The sequence below is a fragment of the Gymnoscopelus microlampas genome, assembly GCF_963454915.1.
Source record: "Gymnoscopelus microlampas genome assembly, chromosome: 10".
In the NCBI taxonomy this organism is placed as follows: Eukaryota; Metazoa; Chordata; class Actinopteri; order Myctophiformes; family Myctophidae; genus Gymnoscopelus; species Gymnoscopelus microlampas.
The window spans coordinates 47,825,512-47,850,239 of record NC_139947.1 but is presented as its reverse complement, the minus strand read 5'-3'; the positions used below and the strand labels follow the sequence as shown (position 1 = coordinate 47,850,239).

At 41.0% G+C, this 24,728-nt stretch overlaps 1 protein-coding gene across 1 annotated transcript in view; it reads left to right on the top strand.

Moving 5' to 3' along the window:
- LOC311054267 (metabotropic glutamate receptor 7-like) overlaps window positions 1-24,728 on the top strand; it is a gene marked incomplete at both ends in the record, with an annotated part of 254,803 nt that overhangs the window by 218,503 nt on the left and 11,572 nt on the right. The window contains one exon of the mRNA XM_084070143.1: window positions 19,246-19,498. Coding sequence (XP_083926269.1) covers window positions 19,246-19,498 — 253 coding nt within the window. The remainder of the gene's footprint in view (window positions 1-19,245; window positions 19,499-24,728) is intronic.

Sequence of the window (24,728 nt, the reverse complement as noted above, 5' to 3'; positions counted from 1 at the left end):
CGCCGAGGCAGCGTTGGAAAGCTAATCGTCGCTTTACCCGAAATCAAGTGCTATCCTCTCTATGCCGTGGTAGTACTCACCAAAACCAGAGTAAATTGCCGTTGCAGTAAATATATCCCTGGTGGGTATAATTATGAGAATTATCCTCAACAGCTTTTTTTTGTCTAAATGCAGGGGGAGAAACTCTCACACAATCATTTTTTGGATCCCCTGATGAGGATCTTAATAAATCATCGCTTGCCTCGCTATAAATAGAGAAGGGTTGCCAAGCGGTTGGTGAAATTGACTTCATGTATTTATTTATGTTAAAGCAACGGGAATTAATTATGAATGCTCCGTGACAAGCTAAGCATTCTTGTGGTGGGAAAGAGGGGTTTGAATTTGGGTCAAGCTTCTGCAAGAGGCACGCTGGGAGAAAAAAAAAAGGCACGGACAGTGTAGCCCACGGTGTAAAATATAGCGTGTGTGTGCGTGTGTGTGTGTGTGTGTGTGTGTGTGTGTGTGTGTGTGTGTGTGTGTGTGTGCGTGTGTGTGCGTGCATGCATGCGTGTAGGATGCAGTGCAGTCATACACATGTTTTGGTGTGCTTCAGAGTAAGTAAGTAACTAAGGTCAAAGAGGCTTAACCCATTAAGACCGGGGACGCATCTGTGTAATTTTTTTATTTCTTTGGGCTATTCAAAAATAGCAGATATACAAGCTCGTAGCGCGGCACCGAGTGCCGCGCTATGAGCTTGTAGATCTGCTATTTTGGAAAAATCGTTAAGATTTGTGCAAATCCTTGAGTATATATATTTTTAAGGCGAACATTTGTAACTCAAATCTTTGCTTCTGAGGGTCCCTGGAACAACATATTTTGAGATGGGGGGTCCACGGCCAAATCCATATCATTTTGGGGGTCCTTGACATGAAAAAGTTTGAGAACCACTGATATTATAGCAACATTTTCTTTCAAAAAACTGTTAGGATTTAGAAGATATTTTGTAGAATCGGCTTCAGGCCTTAGTGGGTTAATGTTGGTGTCAGCTGGGAGTACTGTAGGGCTATATCCCTCATGACTTTATACATTCTACACTCTACAAGCTATACATTTCAAATAGACATTTTACACTTTTCCAAGGGACTCTTGGGACCCAAGCTTACAAAAATATATTATGAAGTAAGCCCTATATTTAAGCACTTAAGCCCTATTTCAAATATAGTGAAAATTGCACTTTCTTTGACCCTTGGCCATCGCACAGACACCTTTTGTTTGCCTCCGGGTCCTCGTCGTGGCGTCTGCAGCTCTAAAAGGATCGCCAATAAACGCTGACACTGGCAGTACCAGTGTGTTTTTAAAAAATTCTGGCACTCATTGTGTTAAAAAGAAAACGCACTCTGTAATTTGTGCTTTTGAATACTTGAGTAGGCTACTGTCGCCGTCGGCCGCACGCCTCCTATGTCCGTATTTCAACTTTCTTTAATAAATCCATGCTACTGAACACCCTTTAGTCTTGTGTGTGGGTTTTTTACAAATATTGAACCAATAAAAAGTATTAAAACGCGCTTCTGACTAAACCCCCTAACTCCATTGGATCCTCAAACTGTCGGTCAAACCTCTTAACTCCACCCCCTCTCCCATGCGTGACACACAGAGCAGCTGCAGAACGGAAGATAAACAGAGTTTATAACGACTTCTTTCCGTCTGACTTCGTCATTCTAATAAATGATGGACATAACTACTATTACCACATTCACTGCATGGTTACAAACCTCCTAGCTCCACTTGAGCTGGATTTAGGCAAAGTGATGATAATATCATTATATTATCATCACTTTGACACATGCTGTTACGGCCCCTCTAACCTTGGCTCGAATGCTCAAGGGACCACAACATAATAAAGGACAATAGTCAGGTTTTCACACAAGTTTATTTTACAAAACAGCCTACAACAGCAGGTGTGTAATATTTTACGCACCTTGAAATACGGCTTTGTGAAGTAAGATAAATAATCATGATCCAAAACAAAAACCTAACTAAAATCCTAACAAAGTAAAGTGATGGCCAAACTAAAACAGTGGGGAGTCTGGTGAGCCAAACAATAATATGTGCTCGCTGTGTCACCAGACTCCCATAATCTACCAAAACAAATAATAAGCAACCAGCCCATTGGAACAGAAATAAAGAACACAATTCAACAGTTCTGCCGGGGTGCTGGGGGAGATAACAGAGAACTCCACTTATATAGGCCCTTGGCCCAATCACACACCAGGCACAGCTGAGAAGGGGAGGGGCAGCCAGAGCACTCCCAGGTGAGTGACAGGTGTCTAGCCAGACCAGGGCGGCAGAGCCAGCAAGGAAGGATATACACTAAACACAGGACAAATAAGCATTTAATAGTGAACACAAAGAAAGACTGTAGACTGAGGTGTGAATACATTACAATGCATACAATGTATAAAGTCACAATACCAACTTTTTAAAAACATTTTCACCTTCATTGTCCTGTAAACAAAAACATGATAACCCTGTTTTGCCCCCTTTCTAAATCGGTTCTCATACATGAATGGTTTTCAAACATTTTCGTGTCAAGGACCCCCAAATTGATATGTAGTTGTCGTGGACCCCACCTGAACAGATTTTGAGAAGAGAAGATTTGTGCTTTTAAAACATTTAAAAAATGTCCAAAATATTTGACGATTTTTCAAAATGTTTTGAAAATAGCCGATCTGCAAGCCCGCAAATGCGTTGCAGCACGACACTTTGTGAGCTTGTAGATCTTTGAAAAGCCTGAGTATAAAATAGGGTCAAAGTTGTTAAACTGATTTTGATGTAATATGAACTAATTTCGCTTGCGGGACCCCCTGGTACCGCCTCAAGGACCCCCGGGGGGGTCCCCGGACCCCACTTTGAGAACCACTGTCTTACACAGTCTTAAATAAATCAGTTGTGATAGGTTCAGCGTCACATCGTTAACCCATTAAGACCAGGAACCCATCTGTTTTTTATTTTATTTTTTATTTCTTTGGGCTATTCAAAAATATCAGATCTTCAAGCTCATAGCGCGGCACCGAGTGCCGCGCTATGAGCTTGTAGATCTGCTATTTTTGAAAAAAAACGCTTCTGGGGATTCTACAAATGTCTTCTAAATCTTAACAGTTTTTTGGAAATAAATGATGTTGCTATAATACCCCAAAATTATGTATTTGGCCGCGGACCCCCATCTCAAAACATGTTGTTCCAAGGACCCCCCAGAAGCAAAGATTTCAGTTAAAAACGTTAGCTTTAGAAAAATAGATATTCAAAGATTTGCACACATTTTTACGATTTTTCAAAAAATAGCAGATCTACAAGATCATAGCGCGGCACTCGGTGCCGCACTATGAGCTTGTAGATCTGCTATTTTTGAATAGCCCAAAGTTTAAAATAATGGTTGACACAGATGCGTTCCCGGTCGTAATGGGTTAAGGTGTCACAAATCTCATTACGTTCTAATTCAAGCACACAGCTTGTGTTTGCTTTTTCAACCAATCTGTAACCGTTGCTATGGATACCAGACAGGTTACCATGAAGCCTCCAAACAGGGAAACAAAGGAGAAAAGTGTTGCGTGATTAAAAATTACGACGCATGCATGTACGGCTGCCAGCTTTGATCCATCATGCCTCCGCATGAGAGTCGTAACTCCCCGGACTGTAAATTGACAGCCTTGCTGCCTTGAACACGCGCGACAATTCCTCCTCAGCTCTTGTTGTTTACAATAACACAGCAATGCACCAGCCACTTGATATGAGTGCCGTGCAGCGGTGGAAAGTGACTAAGTACATTTACTCAAGTTACTTAAGTACAATTTTGAGGGTTTAATTCTTTAAACCAGTGGTTTTCAACCTTTTTCGCGTCAAGGACCCCCAAATTGACACATATTAGCCCACGGACCCCCATTTGAAATGATATGCCAGGGACTCAACCATTTAGGTTTATTGGGGGTCCCAATCTACACTGTATCATCATCATTAGTGTTCATTTAACTCTGAGAGTGTACAAAATGGAACCAAATGGACCCGTTAGGGTCCATTTGGTTCCATTTGTACCATTTGTACACATTTGTACACAGTTACAGACATATAAGGGTCAATTTGGTTCCTAACTATTAATTTGGCTGTGGACCCCCTGGAACCCCGTCAAGGACCACTGGTGGTCCCCGGACCACTGGTTGAAAACCCCTGCCTTAAACCCTCAAAATGTTATGGCCTGCTTTGTATTGAAATGTTGTTTTATGTCTGTCTTTCTTGTTGACCCTGAGTAACCTCTTGGCCAATTCATTTTTTTATAAGAGACACGTGTCTCAATGTTTTTACTAAATAAAGGTTATAATAATTATACTACTTACTTACTTACTTACTTACTCAAAGTACTCTTTAGTCCACTACAATTGACAGCTTCAGTTACTTTATAGGTTTAGATTATAATTACAAAACATACCTTATCCAATTCATCAATTCAACTGACAATTTGTCTATTGCCAATTGTTAATAACCTCACAACAGGTCATAATGACGCTTTGTGAGCTTGTAGATCTGCTATTTTTTTGGAAGAAGTTGGACAAATTCTAAAATATTTGAGTACTTTGTTACTGTAAGTGTATTTTGATACTTGCTAAAACATCTTTACTTTTACTCATGTAAAGTTTTGAATACACGGACTTGTACTTGTAACAGAGTCTTTTTTTTGTTCATTGTGGTATATAGCACAATTTAAAAAAGAATAAACCATATGCCAATAGTGGTACTTTTACTTGAGTAAAAGAAATACAATCTTGAGTACCTCTTCCAGCACTATCACTATGATATTATACAGTTATTAATGCATGGTGTTCCAGATCTCTCTCTGCCTGTGAAGTCGCTCCGCAGAGAGAAGAGAGAGAGAGAAAAGGGGGGAGGCGAGTGCGTGCGCGCGTGCGTGTGTGTGTGTGTGTGTGCGCGTGCGGGATAGATAATGAAATAGAGAGTGAGGGGATGCAAAATGAGGGACAATGGGGAAGCGATTGCTGGCCTTTGGGAGGTCGATGATAGTGGCATTTTGAATGAGTGCTGAGGACCAGGAAACAAAGACATGACTGGCGTGTCAATGACTCTCAGCCTTGTATGGAGGGAATTAACCACGGCTTTTGGTGCAATTCAGTAGGAAAAACAATATGCTAATGTAATGGAGACAATCCCCCTGTCCCCCAGTGATCCCGCGAGAGTTTGTTCCCCTGCCATGGGGATGTATCAGTGGTGGAATAAGTACTTAAAATGTTTTACTTAAGTAAAAGTATCAATACTGCAACGTAGAAGTACTCTGTTACAAGGAAAAATCCGGAATTCAAAATTTGCTTGAGTAAAAGTACAAAAGTATTGGTATCAAAATGTACTTAAAGTACCAAAAGTAAAAGTACTAAAATGTTTGAAAATAGCAGATCTACAACGCTCACAACGCGTCGCGAGCTTGTAGATCGGCTATTTTCAAATAGCCTAGGTATAAAATAGGGCTAAAGTGGTTAATGAATGTTTTATAATGTAATAATTTATATGTGCAAAGTAACTAGTAACTAAAGTTCTCAAATAATTGTAGTGGAGTGAAAGTACAATATTTGCCTCTGAGATGTAGTGGAGTAGAAGTAAAAGTATAGACAATTGGAAATACTCCAGTAAAGTATAAAAGTACAATTGTATTTAAGTAGGCCTACATAACTTGAGTAAATGTACTTAGTTACTTTACAGCACTGGGATGTAATAGTCCCCAAGTGTAACCGTGTCCTCTACCTGTCCCTGTCACCTGTTAAACCCCATATGGTTGAGCGGAGTTAGTCCCTCAGGGCTCTATGCTGGTGTGTTTTCAGTTTTTCTGTTATTTAAGCGGTTCATTGAATAAATAGAGAAGCAGGTTGTTTTCGATCATCTTTTCTAACGTATAAAATGCAGAAAATAGCAGATTTACAAGCTCCACAACACGTCACGATGCAATGCATGGTGAGCTTGTAGATCTGCTATTTTCACTATTCATGAAAACTATTGTTTTATTGGAATCGATAATGTCTTATAATCGATATTTGCATTACAGACCTTGTCAGAGAACGGAGGGCAGTTTTTTTAAGTACATGAAATGAAATAAATGATAAATAATAATAATTAATGATGATAATTGTAATCGAGCCAAAAGTTTGGAAATATTAGTGACATTGATTTGAAGACATGTCGGCCAGCATTACTATGAGTTGACGGAAATGCATGCGGATGACATTTGAGCCCGCCGTTGTTGACCACAATGTCACTTATACAAAGACCTAGCCTGAATATCAGCCTGAAGCTGCGTGGAGTTTCAGTCTGACATTGGCTGCAGTGTCGGCGATTACCAGGGGGAGAGGATTCGAATTTCCCAGTGGTTTTCAACCTTTTTCATGCCATGGACCCCTAAATTTATATAAATTTGGCCGCGGACCCCCATTTGAAAATGTTTTGTGCCAGGGACCCCCAGAAGCAAAGATATCAGTTAATTTTCGCTTTAAAAAATATAAATATTCAAAGATATGCACACTTTTTGAAGGTTTTTCAGATCTACAGCAGATCTACAAGCTCATAGCAGATCTACAAGCTCATAGCGCGGCACTCGGTGCCGCGCTATGAGCTTGTAGATCTGCTATTTTTGAATAGCCAAAGCTAAGTGGTTAAAAATGATTTTGACGTTATGTTAACTAATTTCGCTGGGGACCCCCTGGTACTCCTTCAAAGACCACTGGTGGTCCCCGGACCACTGGTTGAAAACCACTGCCCTAAACCAATCACAAGAGATCCACGGATCCGCCTACATCTGACGTCATCGCACAGCTTGCTTTAGCAGATATATTTGCTGATTGGCTTGTTGTTACACCCACCCCCACCTCTGTTTTTAGCGGTGCCAGCCGCTCTACTCTTGACTATGTCCGTCCGTATGTCCGTTTGTCCGTTTGTCCGTTTGTCCGTTTGTCCGTTTGTCCGTTATGTCCGTTTGAGCACGGGCTTTAAACAGCTATAACTCCAGTTCGCAGCATGCCAGCAAGTCCAAATTTGGTATGTGGACTTACACCACCAATTGGGACGAGCATTGATTGCTGAAGCCCCGCCCCGCCCTATTATAGCGCCACCAGGAGGCCACTGGCTTTAAACAGCGCTTTACACAGCTATAACTCCAGTTCGCAGCATGCCAGCAAGTACCAATTTGGTATGTGGACTTACACCACCAATAGGGACGAGCATTAATTGCTGAAGCCCCGCCCCGCCCTATTATAGCGCCACCAGGAGGCCACTCATCAAAGGCACCGCTTCCTTCACACAGGGTGGGATTTTTTCTTCTACCGTGAAAATCCATAGGCTCAGATTATGACACCAGACCAAGAGGAGCAGTCCACTCAGAGAGTGGGCGGGGTCTATGGTCTGAAACCAGGCTAACGAAGACCTGCACCGCCAAAAATCTTGTTTTGTGTTTGGTTCATCTATTTTTGAAGTGGTCCTTACTTTGGCAGCATTTCTTTTGTGCGATTTAATTTGTTATTAATCAATTAATGAATTAATTATTTTAAACAGATGTCTGTGTAATGAGTACTATATACTTTATTTAGTAGTACTAATACTTTATTTAGAAGTTTGCAGACAAAAAGCACATGAAAGTACAGTTCAGATACAATCATTATAATAATAAACTATATTTGTATAGCACCTTTCATGACATGAAATGCAGCTCAAAGTGCTTTACAGAGCAAGAATACAATTACAATGAATTTAACAATACAGCAAAAAAGAAAAGCAAAAGCATAAAACAACATTAAAATAATAGCAAAAGGCATTGAATCAGGCAATACAGTGAGGACATGGATAACAAAAAGCAACCAAAAAATCAACTAAAAGCCAGAGTGAAGAAGTAGGTCTTGAGCTGTGCTTTAAAGCTATCCACAGAGGCCGCCTATCTTAGGTGTAATGGGAGTTTATTCCACGCTGTCGGTCCGTAGAAGCAGAATGCTGCTTCACCGTGTTACAAAGGTCAACTAAATAGGATTTTAAAAAGCCCAAGAAAGCCACTGGCTTGTTTCAATTGGGGTCCTCTCTTGCGAAAGGGGCGCTGAATTAGCGGCTTAAAAAAGGGAGCGCCTTTTGTAGAATGGCCGCCCAATGATAGATAGTACGATTAAACATTATCATGCAAGCTCAGAGATGGAACCCTGTAGTGTGAAAGGTGTTATGTAACTTATGAAAGGGAATGTCAGGGAGGGAGGAAGCACTTAAAAAAGAAGAAAAAAAGATCTACTCTGCACCATGGATCACAGGAATGGCAGTGTGGTGTGAGTGATCCTAAACCACTTATCACACAGCCAGGGCCGTTCACACTGTTCTGGCGGCTCTCCCAGGCAAATCTGTGAAGTGGTGACTTTGTCTCTAGGAAGACGCAAAGCCTCTTGTAGCCGTCCAGTATGTGTGTTGTACTCTTACTTAATCCTTTAAGGCCGGGAACGCATCTGTGTTATTTCAAGATTTCTTTGGCTATTCAAACATAGCAGATATACAAGCTCATAGCGCGGCACCGAGTGCCGCGCTATGAGCTTGTAGATCTGCTATTTATTTTTTTTAAATCATGAACATTTGTGCAAATCTTAAATATATATAATTTTTTTAAGCGAACATTTGTAACTCAAATCTTTGCTTCTGGAAGATTCTACAAATGTCTTCTAAATCCTAACAGTTTTTTGAAAAAAAATGTATGTTGCTATATCAGTGGTTCTCAAACTTTTTCACCACCGAAACGAATTTGTCCGCCGGCGGACCCCCCTTCTCAAAATATTTTGTTTCAGGGACCCCCACGGAAGCAAAAGATTTGAGTTTAAAAAAATTATGCTTTGAAAAATATATATATATATATTCAAAGATTTGCACACATTTTCACAATTTTTCAAAAAATAGCAGATCTATTTCTGAAAAGCCAAAGAACACAGATGCGTTCCCAGTCTTAAAGGGTTATTCCGCTTCCATCTACTATATTGTTGTTGTTATCTCCATGTTTTAACTGTTCAGAGTTTTTTTGGGTAAATTAACGCTGTACTTGATCATACCACAGCGTCACACGAAAGCATCAAAAGTAGCAGATCTTCAAGCTCAGTAGCAGATCAAGCGGCGGTGTAGCAGATCTACAAGCTTGTAGCAGATCTACAAGCTCGAAACCCAACGCTTCGCGCCGCGTTTCGAGCTTGTAGATCTGCTACTTTTGCTGTTTTTTTATTTGGATCCTGAAAAGGAACAGCTTTGGACGTATGAGGTTTCCACCCTGACAGAGACGATACTATATTGTAGGAGGAGATTTGCATTTAGAAGGTTTGGCTGAGTTCAATAACAGTAGAACATGCTTTGAGTGATGTAGTGGTGGTGGACAGTAGGTACATTTACTTGAGTACAGCACTTAAGTAAAAAACATTTGGAGTGTCTGTACTTTACTTGAGTATTTGTATTTTTGAGATACTTGGACAACTTTTTCTCCACAACATATTCAAGACAAATATTGCACTTTCATACAATTCATACATTGTGAATGAACCACTTAAGCCATATTTCAAATATACAGTATAGTGAAAATAGCCGATCTACAAGCTCTGGTAGAGCCGCTGTTTTCACTAGTATTGATCTGTTGAACATTTCTGGAAAATCTTTTGGAAAATGTCTCTCTGTCTCTATTTCAAAAACAAAATGTACAATTGTGATCTGTACTTTTGGATACTCAATTTTTTTTTTTAAAAGCAAGTACCCCTGTACTTTAACTCAAGTACAAATTTTACTGGGCAACTTTCAATGCTGGTGGAGTAATATTTGACCATGGGGGGAGTATCAATACTTTGACTTTTTGAGTAGTGGGGTTGAGTACTTTGTCCCCCACTGGTTGGTTGTACTCTTTCATCATCCACCTCCATCTACTGTACTACTGTAGGGGGAGATTTGCATTTAGAAGGTTTACAGAGACGCTCATTCAGCGTTTGTTTTGGGTTCTTTTTCCACTTCACATCTGGCTATCATCCTGTTTGAGCCGGATTTTGTCACCAATTACGTAACCTCGCGTCACCAGATTTTACACTAGGGATGTCCGATATTATCGGCCTCCCGATATTATCGGCCGATATTAGCATAAAAATTGATATCGGGAAAATATCGGTTTCGGTTTTTGAAAAAAAAAAAAAAAAATTTTTTTTTTTTTTTTTTTTTTTGCTTTATAAATAAGTTACAAGAGTTCTTACTGTATATGGTGTGTGTGATATGAAATTTGAGCTTACCCTAATCACAATAATCCCCGCATATATCGGTATCGGTTGATATCGGTATCGGTAATTAAGAGTTGGACAATATCGGTATATCGGTTATCGGTAAAAAAGCCAATATCGGACAACCCTATTTTACACCTTGGAGGAAAGCCTGGTATTCGTTTTTTAAATGGCCGTGTGATCCGGTCTAGGCCACGCCTACTGAAAAAAAGAAAAGGAAAAAAACCCTGTGGTTCCGGCAGCGGTGTCGTGGTAATTGTTTTACTGGCAGGACGGTATTTTAATGACGTCACACGCACGGCACGCGCGCACCGCGTTTTTATTTTATTTTACCTTAAAGGTAGGGTAAGTGATATTTTTTGGTTAAAACACAAAGTATTTTGTTAAAAGGTTAAAGCACTATATTCTGATAGTAATCATTGCTATAGAGTGTTTGTTCAGTAACAGGAGTCTCCATGTCTCTCCAGCTCTTTAATAAACAGAAAATACATTTTTTGGTAGGTGTCAAAATTTCAGCCAATCAGGAGAAAGTACCCATTTTTAAGCTTAATTTGTACAGTATAGTGTTCCAGTTCCAATTTTGTCTGCTCATTTCTTAGTGTCATCACTTCCAATGTCACTGGTGGAGAGACAAGGAGACTCCTAATACTGAACAAACACTCTATAGCAATGAGTACTATCAGAATATAGGCTATTTAACACTTATTTTAACCAAAGCAAATCACTTACCCTACCTTTAAATTAGGAAACATGTTTGTATAGGAAATGTTTTTGGCTTAGTTTTAGTCTTTTTAAACTAATACAAATTCAAGGAATGCCATGAATTATAGAGCTGAAACTAAAAGTTTGCTTTGAACAAGTATCTTTCTCTTCTTCGAAGATGGCCGAGGCATTGTTGCGTGCAGACAGGATACTGGCAGCAGCCCTACTGAAGCCAACATGCTGTGTTGTTACCGTGTAGCCTATAGAATAGATGCAATATGTGAGGAATCTGAGGATACATTTTCACACTCACTTGTAAACCTGTTATGCAAAGTAGCCATTTAGGTACTTGGCTCGTGAATCTACGGGGGTGGCACGTTCCAGCATGCACGTGCGTGCACGCGCATGCACTGTAGTGGTGGGGAAAAAGGTTAATTTCAGTGAACGAACGATTTCGTTCACGTTCACGGCAATGATTCGTTCAAATGATTCGTTCAAATGATTCGTTCAAATGATTCGTTCAAATGATTCGTTCAAATGATTCGTTCAAATGATTCGTTCAAATGATTCGTTCAAATGATTCGTTCAAATGATTCGTTCAAATGATTCGTTCAAATGATTCGTTCACGTTCTCGTTCAGTAACGCTATTTTCTAGTGTTCGAGTAAAAGTACAAAAGCATTGCCATCAAAATATACACTTAAAGCACCAAAAGTAAAAGTACTTAGTAACATATTTGAAAATAGTCGCGATGCAGGTTTCTTATTATCTTTTTGTAAATGAATGCCCTACTGTACTTACAAGCACTTCATGCAAAGGTAGCAAAAAATGGCACATGTGCAAGCGTTGTGAAATTGTAAATTTGCCATTTTCACTGTTCTGGAAACACTTTGAAAGTGAAAGTAGTCAAGTGTGTCTGTGGGTTCGAACTGATGACAAGTATTAACAAGAGATTGACTAAATAATAACTACATTGGATCCATTGGAAACACAGGTTATTTTTTCCATTTTACTGAAAAGTTACGGTTTTGGACTTCCACCCGACAGCGGGCGATATGTTGTACTCTGACTTAATCCTCCTCCATCTACTCTACTACTGTAGGAGTGGATTTGCATTTAGAAGGTTTGGCTGGCATAGAGTTCAATAACGGTAGAATTGGACTTGGTAGACGAGTCTGATAAATGCTTTGAGTGGTGTAAATGCACCGCTTCTCAAACGGTTTCACATTTTTCAAACATTCCCCCATGCCAGCTACACCGCATAGTGCTATCTGGATATGTCTTTTAGACTATTATTTTTTTTACATTCTTTGACCTGTTCCTATCCCGTGTTTTTCTCTTTTCTTTTCGCCTGTTCTCACTCTATACCTCTATCCTCTCTCTTCACACGGAAACTACAAAACGATGGAGCAGGTGCACCAAAAAAAAATATATATATATATTTCACCCACTTCTTTTGCACCTGTTAAACCTGTGATATGGATTTGGCTGCAAAACCTCACATGGAAAGATTTTGTGCCTTAAGAGAATATCTTAGTTGTTACATTACATTTCTACAACTAGAACTGTCTATCGCCAACTGTAGGTGGCAGGGGAAGAGAATGATCTGGATAGTCTTTTATAGTACATTCTGTCTTCTGTCTGGCTGGTGAAATGTTTGTAGATTTTCAATATGTTTCAAACCACCTAGCACCCTGATTCTGCGGTGGAACAAACATTCACCTTCACCAAAAAAAAAGAGCTGATCTACAAGCTCACAACGCAACGCAACGCATTGTGAGCTTGAAGATCGGCTCTTTTTTGGCAAACAGATTTGGTGTAGTACAGTTGTGGTTCTCAACCAGTGGTCCGGGGACCACCAGTGGTCCTTGAGGGAGTTCCAGGTGGTCCCCAGCTAAATGATGGAGAGTTGGTAACAAAATGGACCCTTATACAGTAGCTGTTTAACTCTTGAGAGCGTAAAATGAAACAATCATTTTACACTCTCAAGAGTTAAATTATTGTTAAATATCTACATTACTTAGGGTTCTAGACCGGTCTCGAGTCCGCATTTTGATTTACTCGGTCTTGTCTCGGTCTCGCCCATGATTTGACTCGGTCTTGACTCGGTCTCGGGACTCTACCCCCACCGAGTCCACTCGAGTCCAAGTCACTACAATGCCATGAAATAATGTTATTATACTCATATTATGAGGAGCCCAGTCCCATTAACGTTATAAGAGAGCTGTCTGGTGCTTATGGACAGCTATCAAATAATAATAATTGAAAACAAATCTGGTCTCGGTCTCGACTCGGTCTCGCCTCCTGTCGGTCTCGGTCTCGGTCTCGACTCGGACTCGACCCCCTCCCTGGCCTTCCGGACTCGGTCTTGACTCGGACTCGCCCCCCCCCTCGGACTTGGTCTTGACTTGGACTCGCTTTAGGTGGTCTCGACTACAACCCTAGCATTACTTAATTCACAAGAAGTCTACACAATGTAGAAGAACTGTTTCTTTTTTGGGTCTGAGAGGCAAAATCTTATCAAATGGTGGTTAGGGTTTGGCTCAAATGCCGAATAAATAATGGACCTTGATATGAAAAAGGTTGAAAACCACTGTATTATAGAGGGGAAAAAATAACACACCAAGTACTGAGGTTAACTCATGTACACTTCTCTAAGTACGGAGGGTTTAAGTATAGTTGTACACTTTTCAAGTAGTTGAACTGTTCCTCGTTTTGCCACAGGGACCCTATGGAACCACCTTCGAGGACCCCTGTGGGGGTCCCCGGACCCTACTTTGAGAAGCAGTGTGTGGGTGTAATGAAAGCTAACGGATGTGACAGGGACAGTAAAGGTGACTGCTACATATCATGGACAGTCCCTTCCTAGACGGCGTGACCCATCAATCTAGTGGAGTGCCTCGGCCGAGAGACGGAGAGAGAGAGAGAGAGAAAGAGAGAGAGAGAGAAAGGAAACCGTTTGAGGACATTTTTTGACAAGGCCCTTTTGGAATGACACTGCCGATTAGCTCACATAAACCCTCTCTGACTGGACCGACGTAGCCTGCAGTGCTGGAGGACGAAGTATCTCAGAGTTTCTATTGAAGTAAAAGTAGTTGTTAAAAAATTCTCTCACGTATAAGGCCTGTGTTCAAAGGCAACAAAAGTATTGGCATCATTTTATACTTACAGAACCTACTATAAGTCAAAACAATAAATAAATAAAACATCAACATTTGCCAACATGTTTCAAAAATAGCAGATATACAAGACTTTTAGATCGGCTATATTTAAATAATGGAAGTACACTGCTCAAAATAATTAAGGGAACGCTTTGATCCCTTAATTCTTTTGAGCAGTTTTCGTTAGCATTATGTACACAGTTCATGAAAAAAATCAAAATAATTAAGGGATCAAAGTGTTCCCTACATTTCTTTGAGCAGTATATAAAATGGGGCTTAATTGGTTATTAATGTATATTTTGTAGGAATAATCTAAATCTGCAGAGTATCTAGTAACTAAAGTTTTACATTAATTGTAGTGTGGTACAGTAAATATAGGTGAGTGGATGTAGTGGAGTAGACGTTTACTACAGTAGGTATTATATACTGTTCCCTGAACAAGACCTTTCCAGGTCGTAACGTTGACTTTCATTTAAATACATCCTGCATCGTGGCTACGAGCGTGCAGCCTTTTCTTTATTTCTATACTTATTTACCCAAGGTCAACAGCACCTCACCAATACACTGGTGTGCCCCCTCCTCCTCCTGTGTGTTTGGTATATTCTGTAAGTATCAGAATTGAAAAACCTTTCCACCCGCCGGTAGGATTCTGTTACATCAGACATGACTCCCACTTTCCCTGCAAACTACAGACAGAGACAGTATCCAGAAGGCTTTATGGATACAACTACATTCTCAGACCATTAGGATCGATGTGCCAAACACACACACACACACACACACACACACACACACACACACACACACACACACACACACACACAGAGAGGTTTGTATTACTTTACTCATGAGGACATCATCATTTCAGGATGGCAATTGTATGAATACTATTTTAATTTTTTTTTACAATTCTTTGCTATTTTTTAACCGTAAGCCCAAAGCCGAAAAATAGCAGATCTACAAGCCTCTACGAGCTGGTATAGATCAGCATTATTTTTTCCCGGTGCGTGACACCAGGCCGCAACTAAGTACAAATTGGTCCTCACAAGTATAATAATACAACACACACACACACACACACACACACACACACACACACACACACACACACACACACACACACACACACACACACTCTGATGAAGACATTTAGGTCTATTCTCTAGGATTGACCACAGGCTCCAGAGAATGAAGTGGGTTCTGGCTGGATAAACACAGATATTGTTACTGTGGGCTAAGGATTATTATTAGGTCTTCTCTCATCCCTGTCTCCACAAACAGAGTGCTATAATTGGCCACAAATGCGTAACACCATCAATACTTTTATTCTCTTTTTTTAATCAGATCTCCTGTGGATGAAGTGCTTAAATGGTGTTCCCGTCTCTGTGCTTCAATTCCTTAAAAATAGCTTAACGCGTTCAATCCGGGAAGGCATCTGTGTCATTTTAAGATTACTTTGGCTATTCAAAAATAGCAGATATACAAGCTCATATCGAGTGCCACGCTTGTAGATCTGCTATTATTGAAAAATCGTGAAAATGTGTGCAAATCTTTGAATATATATTTTTTTATACTGAAATCCTTGCTTCTGGGGGGTCCTTTTGGATCAAAATATTTTGAGATGTGGGGGGGGGTCCGCGCACAAATACATATCTTTTTGGGGGTCCTTGACATGAAAAACGTTTGAGAACCACTGATATTATAGCAACATAATTTAAAAAAGGCATTTGTAGAATCCCCAGAAGCAAAGATAAAGCACACTTGCTTTAAAAAACATATATATTAAAAGTTTTGCAAAAATGTTCATGATAAAAAAATACATTAAAATAGCAGATCTACAAGCTTGTAGTACGGCGCTATGAGCTTGTAGATCTGCTATTTTTGAATAGCACAAAGTATAAAATAATGGTTATAGATAAAAACTCTAAAATGACACAGTATGCATTCCCGGATTTAATGGGTTAAAGGGCTATTTGACTCATTTTAAAAACGGCTTCTAAATCTAAAGTTTCTGAAACACTATTTTTTATCCATCATTGTGCACAGATGTCAGTCTCTCTGATAAAGTAGCTGATGGTCATCGTATCAGGGATATCAGTACGCTTGCTTAGATGATTGATTCACCAAATGTCTACTGGGTCAAGCAAATAAAGGTCATAAATCATGACCATGCTATTTTTGAAAAAAAATATCAAAAATGTTTTTTTGTTTTTTTTACACTCTCTTCTGGGGGTCCCTGGCACAAAACATTTTCTAATGGGTCTAATTTGGGGGTCCTTAACACGAAGAAGTTTGAGAACTAGTGATTTAGGAGGCATTCATTTAGTACAGTGGTTCTCAACCAGTGGTCCGGGGACCACCAGTGGTCCTTATTGGGGGGGTACCAGGGGGTCCCCAGCAAAATGAGTTAACATAGCATCACAATAATGTTAACCACTTAGCTTTGGCTATTCAAAAATAGCAGATATACAAGCTCATAGCGCGGCACAGAGTGCCACGCTATGAGCTTGTAGATCTGCTATTTTTGAAAAATCTTGAAAATGTGTGCATATCTTTGAATATATATTTAAAGCGAACATTTTTAGCTCAAATCTTTGCTTCTGGGGGTCCCTGGCACAAAACATTGTCAGATGGGGGTCCCACGGCCTTAATGTCTATCAATTTAGGGGTCCTTGGCATGAAAAAGGTTGAAAACCACTGATTTAGTAGAATAGGCCTCAGGTCTATACATGCTCCAGTTTTAGTCATCCACCCACCTTCTCTTCTCTTCCTTCCTGTCACTTATCCACCTAAAGTTCCTTATTGACCAGACACCATCATAACAGTGATTCCCCTTCCCCTTCCCCCGCTCAGTAATCTGATGGAATTATTCACAGCTTGCTGTGTCCTGAGCCGACCAAGTTTGTTTACGTCTAGCGTGGATATTTTAGTACCTGGATATGGGACGTTTGGATATTTTGTCACGGAGGTACGGGTGTGTTCGTTATTTGACAGTTTGTATTCATGCATGGTTACCAGAGGGGGACAGATTCTTTGTATAAAGCCCACGTCTGCTTCCAATTCGCTCTGGTCTGAATCAATGAATCACACTGTCTTTAATAACGACCAACGTGGGAGAGTTGGCACGAGCTAGTTGGGAGAGTGAAAAACATCTACTGTAGGTGAGCTGAGGTGACCGGTGTAAAGTAACTAAGTACATGTACTCAAGTACAATTTTGAGGTATTTTTTTACTTTACTGGAGTATTTCCAATTTACAATACTTTAACTTTTACTCCACTACATCTCAGAGCCAAATATTGTACTTTTACTCCACTACAATTATTTGAACACTTTAGTTACTAGTTACTTTACAGATATAAATCATTACATTATAAAACATACATTAACCACTTTACCCCTTTTTTATACATAGGCTATTTGAAAATAGCCTACATTGTATGTATAAAATGTATACAAATTTGAAAATAGACGATCTACAAGCTCACAACGCGTCGCGATGCGACGCGTTGTGAGCTTGTAGAACGGCTATTTTCAAACATTTTAGTACTTTTACTTTTCGTACTTTAAGTACATTTTGATACCAATACTTTTGTTCTTTTACTCAAGTAAATGTTTTATTCCGGACTTTTACTTGTATCGGAGTACTCCTACATTGCAGAATTGATACTTTTACTTAAGTAAAACATTTCAGTACTTTTCGCACCACTGGTGGATGACTAAAACTGGAGCATGTAGACCCCTTTAACACTCTGTCGATTAGACGTCCTTTATTATACACAAGGGGAAATGGTTTTCCTCGGGTCAATGCATGCATACATTCAAGACGACAAAATACATTTAAATATGCACCATACTTAAAACACCCAGCAAAGTACTTCCATTCTATAAAAGGTATGCATTTAGAAGGGTCTTTAAAAGAAAGCAATGTCCTCTCCACACCTGTGGAGAGGACACACTACACCATAATTGTGAATAAGTGTGTGTGTGTGTGTGTGTGTGTGTGTGTGTGTGTGTGTGTGTGTGTGTGTGTGTGTGTGTGTGTGTGTGTGTGTGTGTGTGTGTGTGTGTGTGTGTGTGTGTGTGTGTGTGTGTGTGTGTGTGTGTGTGTGTCCATGGAAGCTATTAGCGCCTCATCCAGGCGCCTGGTCTGTGTTGTTTATGGTTTGTTTGTTTATTACGGATCCCCATTAGTCCTCAGTCACCACAGTGGAGACTATACTGTTCCTGCATGGGTCCAAACATTCACACTTCACAATCCAATTAAAACACACGGCCTCCCTCACACAGTGAAAACAATCGTTTTATGGCTGCTTTATGCCTATACGTGATACGTGAAGCATGAGGCCATTTCAATTCATCTCCTATGGAAGTCACGTGTTTTGATAAGCTGACTTGCCTCGCCGCTCTTTGGCTTTACCCCCCCCCCCTCCCCTAAGGCAAGTGGAAACGCCGTGGAAGCCACGTTGTGTACCAACATTTTTTTTTAAAGTCCCCGTGGGTTGGTGGAGAGATCCATGTATCCACTGGAACGATAACATTCCAAATGCAATCCGACATTCTGGGGTAGTGATGCGCGGGTTGACCCGTAATACACTTGGGGATTATTTTCTAACCATCATTTTATAGAATTATAGGTAGGCTACGACCCGCGGGGCTCAACCCGGCCCACGGGTCGCGGGGCGGGTTGAGCCATGTAGATTTATATATGGGTTCGCGGGGCGGATTGAGGCGGGTTGGGTTCCGTGGCGGGGCGGGGCGGGTCATGAAAAAACCCGACCCGCGCATCACTATTCTGGGGCTATATGGCCCGTTGAAAACAGGTGGTTTTCATCACAAAAAAAAGAAACTGAGTTAGGAGTGTTTTTCAAAAAATCCTATAGTTGGGGCGTACGGATGTCTTGTTTTTTGGAATGACGTCACATCCGTCTACTGCTTCTCTGATTGACGAGGGATCATTCCAAAGCTGTGTTAGAGCGCCCCTTGTGGAAAAAAAAAGAAGAAAAAAAAAAAGATAATAGAACGCAGATCTGCGTCTTTGGCGGGTAATGTGTTAAACTGAGTCGTTTGTGTTCTTCTCCCCCCCTGTGTTGCAGCTGTACATCCAGACCACCACGCTGACCATCTCCATGAACCTCAGTGCCTCGGTGGCGCTGGGCATGCTCTACATGCCCAAGGTCTACGTCATCCTCTTCCACCCGGAGCTCAACGTGCAGAAGAGGAAGCGCAGCTTCAAGGCGGTGGTCACCGCCGCCACCATGTCGTCGCGCCTCTCCCACAAGCCCGGCGAGAGGCCCAACGGGGAGGCCAAGACGGAGCTGTGTGAGAACCCCTCCACGGAGCCCATGAGTGAGTTATTATACCGCCAAAGTAGTGGGGGGGAAAGTAACTTTGTGCATTTTTACTACAAGTACTGTACCAGGGGCGTCACGGCCATTCACTGTGCGTACGACGCGACACCCTCACTCTCTCAGATCCGTGATTTCATACCCCCCACTTTTTGAAAAAAAAAAAATGTTTTGATAATAAATCGGTAAAATCAGGCAAAAATAAGAATTAAATAACCTAACCCTAACCCTAAAACCGAAATAAAGTATCCAAAACACGAAAAAAAAACTAACAAAATCCACCCAAAAAACGCAACATTTTGAAATGACGAAATCTGTTTACATTTGACAGTTACAAATGTTTTTCACGATTTTTCAAAAATAGCAGATCTACAAGCTCATATTGCGGCACTCGGTGCCGCGCTATGAGCTTGTTTATCTGCTATTTTTGAATTGCCAAAGTGTAAAATAAGGGGTATAGTCCACCGAAAGTCCATCCCCCCCACCTTCTGAGAGCCTGTGACGTCCCAGTACTGTACTGAAGTATTTTTGAGTGGTGCCAGCCACTCCTACACTTGACCGCGTGTGCGCGTCTGTCCGTCCGACGTATGTTTGAGCACGGCCTCAACAGCTGCAGCTGATTGCAACACAAGGATGCAACCAGTTACGCTAATTCAAAGGCACCACTCTCTTCACACTGGGTGTGATTTTTGAGGTGCTTTTACTTTACTTGAGTATTTCCATATTTTCGATACGTAATACTTCAACTCTACTGCTTTGCCACTTAAAGGTATAGTTCACCCCCCAAAAAATACTTTTTTCTATCAATTTGTCACCCCATGAAGACTTGAATTGATGGATATTTTTTTGTTGTTTTTTTGCCAATAATTTGATGACCAGCGGACCGGGTAGGCAGCGGTTCTGGTAGGAGACACAAAGGAGACTTTGTGTCTCCTACCAGAACCGCTGGCGGTGATCAAATGATTGGCTTAGGAACGCGACAAAAACTAAATAATATCCATCAATTCAAGTCTCCATGGGGTGACTGATCAATAGAAAGAAAAGTCATGTTGGGGGTGAGCTATCCCTTTAAGTAAAAACATTTGAGTACTTCGTCCACCACTGGTTACCACCAGAGCTGATTTAATTCAGCGTAATTAAACTTCAATGTTTGAAAACAACATTTACAAAAATCAGGTCACATCGGCTGACCGATAGATACATCAGCACACATAGACTTCAAAGGGGGCTTGAGCCTCTGCCCTTTTACCCATCTGTAAAAAGTGCCTTCTCCAGACCATGAATGTAGCACTTACTAGTTTGGAAAAAAATACAAACGCACTCTTACCATGCCATACCTGAACGCGTTCAAGAGAATTGCCATTTCCAAACTCTCCTGAACTTGAATGCAGCATTTTATGTTGAAAGTATCTCCGGTATTGGCTTGAATTTTGATTATACTTAGTTTAGTGCGGCATCACGCACCGAAAATAGCCAATATCCAAGCTCACAACGCGTCGCAGCGCGGCGCGTTGTGAGCTTGGAGATTTGCTATTTTCGGTATCTTTACCAAAAAGTGCCCTTTTGGAGATTTCAGCCCCCTGCCCCTCTAACATTCTCTGCACGTCCCTGCTCTATAGCTGTAGGTCCTCAGAGCCATTGACAGAACCATAATGTTAAAGGCATTGTAGGGAACATTAAGCCTAAATTTAAAAAATATTTATATATATATTTTTTGCATTTTTTTCCCCTCTATCAGCCACTATATAATGATGCTGGGGTGTTTGAAACACAGTACTCTTTCTGAAAACCCTATTTTCCCTGCATTGTTATTGTTTGTGCAGTTCGTTTCCCGGCCACCAGGGGGTGATGCCTCCATAGACTTCCATAGACTTCCTTACGTACCGGACAAATATAACAACAACAACAACAATAGGGAAAATAGGGTTTTCAGAAAGAGGCCTGTGTTTCAATGCAGCAAAACACCCCAGCATCATTATATAGTGGCTGATAGAGGGGAAAAAATGCAAAAAATATATATATAAATATTTTTTAAATTTAGGCTTAATGTTCCCTACAATGCCTTTAATGAAATATACATTTAGATATATATTTTTTTACACTCAAGGGTGTCATATACAGTACAATGATGTTAATGGAACCGTTGTGCCAATAATGACGGTAAAGCACACCCTCTTGTGTAATATTGCCTAAGTACAGCGTGCCCTGCACAAAATTAATTCAGAGTTAGGGGCCGGTCACACCAAGTACTATAACTATAACGATAACGATAATTATGTGCCTCCACACTGATGAACGATAGCGTTCCCTAATCCCTAAAGTGGAATATGAAAATTTGCTCAGTTCTCTGTCTCTCTCTCTCCAGACAAACATTCAGACAGATATCCTATATAGATTTGTCCGTAGATGCGTGTGTGTGCGTGGGTATGTACACATTAACCCATTGAGACCTGAAGCCGATTCTACATGTCTCCTAAATCTCAACAGTTTTCTGAAAAATGTTTGTTTCTATATCAGTGGTGCTCAATCTTTTTCATGTCAAGGACCCCCAAAATTATATGTATTTGGCCGCGGACCCCATCAAAACATTTTCTTCCAGGGACCCCCCAGAAGCAAAGATTTGAGTTAAAAATATTCGCTTTAAAAATACATATATTCAAAGATTTGCACACATTTTCACGAATTAAAAAAAAATAGCAGATCTACAAGCTCGTAGCGCGGCACTCGGTGCCGCGCTATGAACTTGTATATCTGCTATTTTTGAATAGCCCAAAGTGTAAAATAATGCTTTCTTAGCTCAAATCTAAAAATGACACAGTTCCAGGTCTTAATTTAATTCCTGCTATGAGTCAAACCGTATACCGGTGAGGGTCTGCTTTGGTAAGCATGACTTATGGAGGGGCTTCCATAGAAATGAGGCCGTACGTTCCCCCACAGAGCAGCAGGAAGAGAGGAGAAGCCATACTGTACATCTATCTCTGACACTGTGACATTCTGCTGTCCTTCAACACCACTCTACTAGAGAGGCCAAAGTTATGCTTTGAGTGACAAGTGTCTATACCGATACGTCGCACTACGTGTCCCTCAACGTTCTGGGTTTTGAGCCTTCATACTAACATCTGCAATTTACTATGTAGGCATTTAGCACATTGGTTAGCACAACAAGTGTATTCCAAGGACTTTCTGGGTTCCTTTGGGGGGGTTTAAATTGACCCTTACACGTCTGTAACTCTGACAGTGTACAAATGGAACCAAATGGACCTGTTGGGGTCCATTTGGTTCCATTTGTACACTGTCAGAGTTAAGGGGAGACTTTGAAATGTAAAAGTTTGAGAACCACTGACACTTTTAATCCAGAGCGACAGTAAAAGCCTTTGCACACAGGGTGCGATTAGTCAATCAGTTTTTACCGCATGCGAAAAAAACGCATCGCCGCATCGCATCGCCGCACGGGGTGTGCATGAGGTCATTGAGAACCATGTGTTCATTTAAAAAATGATATTGTCCGTTTTTTCCGTGCGGAAAATCGCACCCTGTCTGCGAATTACATAAAAATAGTAATCTTATCTACTGTAGGATCATAGGCAGGGGTGCACATAACTTTTTTGGTCTAGTACGCAGAAGAGCACCTGGAGATGTTACTTGGTGCTCACCAAATTAATGGTAAATAAGAGGTCCGGTGCCCCCTGGCGCCGTTTTGTCAACTGGGGGGGGGGGGGGGGGGGGGTGCTGCACGAGAAAAAAGGTTGCTTCACCGGCGCTTTTCAATGTTGTATCATCGGTGACGAGTGCCTGTAACACAGCCACAGCGTGCGAGTCGCACAACTGACTGTGTCTGTGTGTCAGGATTCGAAGCCACACTCACACAATCACGTGCAGCATGTGTCCCCTCCCCCTCCGCCTAATGGCTGTGTATGGGGCCGACGCATGCTTTAGCGTGATTGTGAGAGTGTGGCTTCAGGAAGTAAATTCCTGTCCCAGCGGTCCCAGCTGTTGGTATACGCGAGAGCGCTTCCCTTCGTCTGATGTGCCGCGCAGCATGCATTTTGACGACGCATGCGCACCTGCGCACCAGTTATGTGCACCCCTGATCATACAGTAGGTAAGCCAAGAACTTATCATCAGTCTAAACATTATAATATCAAAAGAGAATCTGTACATTGAAACTATACAAACTATAGGATGCCAGGTCAAACAAATGACCCAGACATCTGTCTAAATAACATGCTATCTAAATGACATTTTAACATTTTGCGTAAGCCTGCAAGGTCGTCAAGGATATAGGGCAAGTGCTACGGGGTACGGTGGAGTCTGTCTGCGACTCGCCGACACCACAGCGTTGCCACAAAACGTAAACAAGGCAGTGGGTGTAGTCTCGTGCATCTTTCCAACCAATCAGAGTAGCCTACAGTGCGTAACATTTTATGAAGGCGCCTGTTTTCTGAGGTACGTGACGCTGTCGGCGCAGGTCCTTAGCTACAACTGTTTTGTAGTTTTTATGTCACAACGGCCAGTGGAACCGCCTAAATGGCCCTGGTCAAAAGTTTACATAGCCTTGAAGTTTTGGCCTGATAATACATTATACACACACATGTTGACACACACAGGTTTAAATGGTTATTAATTAGCCCATGAGGTCCTGGAACACAGCTGTGTCACTTTAGATGTCTTTGGCTATTCAAAAATAGCAGATATACAAGCTCATAGCGCGGCACCGAGTGCCGCGCTATGAGCTTGTAGATCTGCTATTTTTGAAAAATCTTGATTTTCTTTTTTTTTTTTTTTTAAACCTGTTAGGATTTAGAAAACATTTTTAAGAATCGCCTCAGGTCTTAAAGGGTTAAGCGTAACTGTCCACACCCGTGACCTGTTTGCTTGTAATTTGTGTCTGTGTATGGAACATCGGTGAGCTTCTGGGCTCTTGACGGACCCCCTGCACTTTTCATTATGCTGCACTGACCTTGCCTGATTCTGAGCCACGGGGAAAGCAAAATGACTAACAAAGGACCTTTGAGAGAGAGTAGTTGGAACTTTATAAAACAAGAAAAAGGATACAAAAAGAAATTCAATTTGAAAATGCCATTCAGTATAGTGTTCAAACTCTGATAAAGAAGTGAAATTCAGGTTCTGTTGATACCAACCAAGCCACGTTCGGGCTAGAGTCTAGACCAACAGAAGTTTCAGCCACAACTGCCATGGAAAATCGTTTGGAATGAGAAGAAAAACTCACA